At 46.0% G+C, this 4,750-nt stretch overlaps 1 protein-coding gene across 3 annotated transcripts in view; it reads right to left on the minus strand.

The window, feature by feature from the left end:
* Window positions 1-4,750, minus strand: part of LOC107104022 (SH3 domain-binding protein 4) — a 37,906-nt gene that overhangs the window by 23,758 nt on the left and 9,398 nt on the right. For all 3 annotated transcript variants that reach the window (XR_001482220.1, XR_001482221.1, XM_015403907.1), the window contains exon 3: window positions 2,125-4,463. Coding sequence is in view for 1 of the 3 variants with exons in the window: in XM_015403907.1 (XP_015259393.1) it covers window positions 2,125-4,463 (2,339 nt within the window). In the remaining 2 variants the exon portion in view is untranslated. The remainder of the gene's footprint in view (window positions 1-2,124; window positions 4,464-4,750) is intronic.

A 4,750-nucleotide genomic window follows, 5' to 3' on the forward strand; every position in this document is an offset into this window, starting at 1 on the left:
TCTGATGAAGAGGATGCTCACTGCTGTCCATCATCATCTTCATCTCCAGAGGTTCTAGAGGAGTTCCTAGAACAGAGCTGACCTTCTTTATCAGCTGCTTCAGCTTCTTTCAGTCCTTAGCTATGACGATGATGATGGTGATGACGATGATCTAGCTCCTAGCTCCCGCACCTAGCTCCCTTTACTAGCTCATAGCTCCTGCTCTTAGCACCCTTTCCTAGCTCCTTCTGAATCCAGACAGCCTCAGCCTCATGAATATCATCATGGGATGGAAACTCTTTGGTTAAAGTAGGACTAATGAAGCTCTCTGCTATGAAACCCAAAAGACTGAAAGGTGCAAACATTAGCATCTAAAATAAAGGATTGTTGTTAGACTTTCAGGTGGGCTAGGCTAGGCCTATACATCCTTAGGCTAAAGGATTGAGGGAAGCCGTTGAGCTTCTATAGGCAGCTATGAGCGCCTTCCTACTTCCTTTCCTGTATTCAGACAGACCTGATCATGGAGACCACTGAGTCGTTACCGATTCATGGATTTCATCATATGGGTTAGTTTTACCTACCAGCTATAGATACAGTACCTAATAGTATTCACACCCCTCCTATGTTTTCTTTTTCCAGAACAAAGGAGGAGGTGCACAAGATGATTGGTTATAATGAGGGCATCAAAGTGAAGAGCGGTGACTGACAGCTGCACCTCCGTTACTATGGAAACACGCTGACTAACCCTGGTTTAGCTTCAATGCTTATCCTTCATATTCTCTTTAGAACCTTCACTGTTTTAGCCCACAGAATGATGCTGCCCAGATACCAGACCTTCAGCAGCGTGATGATCTACCGCTGCTCTACACCATCAGACAGGAAAAGATCAGGAAGTCTGTCGTTCCTTTTCAAAGGAAATCAAAGCTTGAGACTAACGGTGGATAATTCCCTGTTTTCCATTTCCAACTCCTGTCTAATGCTCTGTTGCATTATATTTATTGCTGCACTTCATGTTTATGTTTGATAGTTTCTGTGAGTAAATGCAGCAGTTCACTGGTTTATTTACCAGTTCAGCTGCAGCAAACAAAAGAAAACATGGCTGAGCAATACTTGAATAATTAAATTCAAATATTATACTTTATTATTTCATTTATGTTATTTGTAGAATCAAGCAGCCCTAAATGAAACCAGAACCTTTACTGGTAAAAAATATTCATCAGAAGGAACCAGGAGCCTTTCTGGGGTCCAACAGTCCAGCTGCTGCCTTCTGTAGATGTTTAGCCTCACAGTCTATTTCTATATTTCTATCTGTGCTCCTCAGCTCCACCGCTCCCGTCTATAAATGGGTCTAACTAGTGTTTACAACCTTGGTAAATTACAGCCTTCCTGTTCGCTGTGTGTGACTTCAGCTCTGGATCTGACCCGTCAGGAGGATTAAATGCTGACGAGGAAACGATGCGACAAACAGTTTAACGGCACTTTAAATGTTTTAAAGGAGGAACTACTTAAAAACAGGACAGATTAGCCTCTTTATTGACTTATTTACTCATTTTTATTTTCCACATTTTAGATCATTAAATTAATTTAAACAGGGTTAAACTGAGTGAATATAAAACAGCAGCTTTTAATGTTTAGGAGGAATAAAACTCTCCACCTGAGAAAAAAATTAGCTATAGAACAAGAATAAAGGGTTGCTAACACTGTTTGGTTTAAAAAGCTAAAAGCTGGATGCATCAAAGGCTGCAGATCGCCGCCTATACTGGGTTTTAGAAAACCAGAGCATCAGGCTGTGTTCTCCAGCGCTTCCTCTGGCCTTCCTTCATCACGGCTGATTTGTTGGTCTATAAAGATCAACAGGATTTATCAGATCAGCATTTTATGCTCTGCTGTCTTCCAGCTGCTCAGGTTCTGCTAGGTCTCTCTGCCTACACAGCAGTTATCGACTGCTCTCCCAGCAGAATTAGCTGAGCTGGACCCCAGCCTGGAGCTCCTGGCTTTAAACAGCTGCGGGGGAATTACAAACCCAAGCAAAGAAAAGAGAAATCTACCAGACATATAGCTATTGAACTGGACCGACCAGAGGCAACGCTAAAAACAAGAGCTTTTGATTCCAAGGGTTTTATGTTGGGCTGTTGCCAAACTTACAGTCAGAAGTTCTTTCTGGAAGGACTTCCTCTCCTTGCTCTCTGCATTGTTGCAGTCTTCCTTTAGCCTCTCCAGGACCGAAGCCACCCTCTCTGGCTCGCTGTCCGGCTCTGTGCGGCAGAAATGTGTCAGCGGTAGGTTGACGTATCCAAGAGCATCGGCAAACACTCGCCAGTTCCCGATGTTCTCCATCAGGATTGTTCTAACTGACGCATAGATGTATGTGAGGAACTTGCAGGGCTTCAGAATTTGCTCCAGTAAGGAGGAGGTGGTGAGGTCAGGCCCACTGAAGTAAATGGGCTTTACTTTGCCGACCACTAGAACATTCTTAGCATGAACCAGCCCCATTTTGCCCTGATAGTACCCAATGTACCACTCCTTTGTCCACAACTGGCCCTTCAGCTTGATCTTCTCCTCACTCAGCAGAGCTACAAAGTCTCCTTTCTTGTACTCCAGCAAGTACTGGTTTTTATTTTGCCTGATCACTGTCTTGATTAACTTCCCAAACTTCAGGTTGTTTATCTTCCTGTCCTGAAAAACGGGGTATTTGGTGGCAACAGCAAGAGGAGACAGAACTATTTTCCCCACCTCCTTCTTCTTGAGGAATCTCCGCTGTGCTGATGCCTTTGGACCTGCTTTAGGGGGCGGTGTTGGTGTTTGGACACAGAACTGAGCCAAGATACATTCTTGGTCATCTTTGACCTGGATTCTTAGGGTGAAGTCTGAAACTTCGTCAATGTTGCGTGTGGAGATCATATAGACCAGCCTGCTGACTTTGCCTAATTTAATCTGGAAACCCCGGACCGCCGTTGCCTGCTCGCTGGCCTTTACTTCGTAGTTTGCCATGTTTGAGTAAACACCAACATGGAGGTCTTGAGGTTTTGACAAAACAAACTGATGTTTTCCCCAAAGCTGTAGAGTAACTGGTGGTGCAACCTGTGCCTGTTTACCCACCTGGCTCACCAGGAGGGTCTTTGGAGCACATTCATGGCCAAACATGGCAACCACAGTTTTGAAGGATGGGTGGATGTGTTTTGGACCATAAACTCCTAATGTCATCTTTTTGACCACATTCTCCCAAACCGTGGATTCAGGAAGTAACGACTGGGCCTGGGCCACAACACAGACGTACATGCATGGCTCCAGGCTATCCAGGCCCACTTGGACCGTGTCCCCGTACATGTATGCCTGTGGGATAGGGGTGTATGGCCCCTCCTTACAATCACTTCTCACACATAAGACTTCCGTCGTCTGTCTGCTCTCCATTTTCACAACAACTGACACTTTCATCTCCAGGGTGATTGTGGTTTTGGTCTCCATGTTGCTGAGTTTGATCTCCACCACCGGGCTGACCGTGGTGCAGCGGTCGCTGTTGAGCTCCAGTGGAGGGTCCAGAAGAGCTTTGATGGAGATTTGCTGCGTGTCCCCTGGTGCTACATGGCCCTCAGGTACAAAGATGCTAATGTTGGTGTCTGGAAGCTGCACCGCACCACCTGAACTGTCCAAACGACAGACAATGTTGGTCTCCACTGGCTGAGTTTGACCCCATCCTGGGTTCTGACCCAGCGAATCCAGGTCATGACAGGACCTAGCCAACTTGCGATGGGTGAGCCAAGCTGTGCGGAAGTCCTCCCTGCTCTGGAACTGCTCTGGTGCTGGTGCTTTAAGTCCTCCGAAGAAACCGCTGGAAGCTTGAGGAGGGTCGGTCTGAGCCTGAAGGATGGACAGTTCAGACAGGCTGTAGGAACGCTTACTTCTAAAAAAAGGGTTGTCTCTTTGGAAGGTTTGGCCAGAGGGACTCATAGGGTTCACATTGAAAGCACTGCCACTAAAACCATTGTCTCCAGGGTTTCTGGTGGAAGTGGGACCAGAGGAAGTGAGCGTATCAAACAGAAGGAGGTCAACTGAATTCTGTTTGCTAATCTGATCTAGCGGGCTGTTTAGAAAAGGGTTTGTGGAGGAATTGGTCACAGCAAAAGGATTTCCATTTTGAAAAGTAGTTGGTTTTAAAATCACTCCTGTCCACTCTCCTAACAAGTCCAATTCTTTGGCCCCATCCTCGTTAGAGTCTCCCAGCGTGTCGATCATTCCACTGTCACTAAAGGACGAGTCTCTGTAGCTGATGGGTTCAACGTATGCCGCTGGGATGTAACCCATCTCTCTGCTGTTGTGGGCATACCACCACTCCCCCCCCGACGAGTCAAGCACGTAAAGCCGGTCTCCTTTAGAGAACTTCAGAGTGGTGAAGCTGGACGGGCAGTAGTCCTTTATGGCGACAACTTCCCTGGCGGCGCCAAAGGAAGCGGTTGTATCCAACCGTAAGGTACTCGGAGAAGGCACTGAAACAGACAGCAGAGAAGATTTGTTGGTATCTTTATAAAGCTGCTGCTTGGAGTAAAAGTACTCAGAAAAACATTCATCTACAGATTTTAGAGCAAAAACTTCTTCTACACTTTGTCACAGATTTCAGTGCATTTTGGGATAATGCAGAGAAGCCAAGGTCCATGGTGAGACCGTTCTGACATTTAGCACCTTGACTGAATACTTTGCACAGCTACAGCTGAAAGTCCTTATCGTATCTTTGGTTTCATGGAACATGATGGTCAAAGCTGCGGATTTGGTTTTA

This window comes from Cyprinodon variegatus, unplaced genomic scaffold, assembly GCF_000732505.1.
Source record: "Cyprinodon variegatus isolate N-32 unplaced genomic scaffold, C_variegatus-1.0 Scaffold1594, whole genome shotgun sequence".
In the NCBI taxonomy this organism is placed as follows: Eukaryota; Metazoa; Chordata; class Actinopteri; order Cyprinodontiformes; family Cyprinodontidae; genus Cyprinodon; species Cyprinodon variegatus.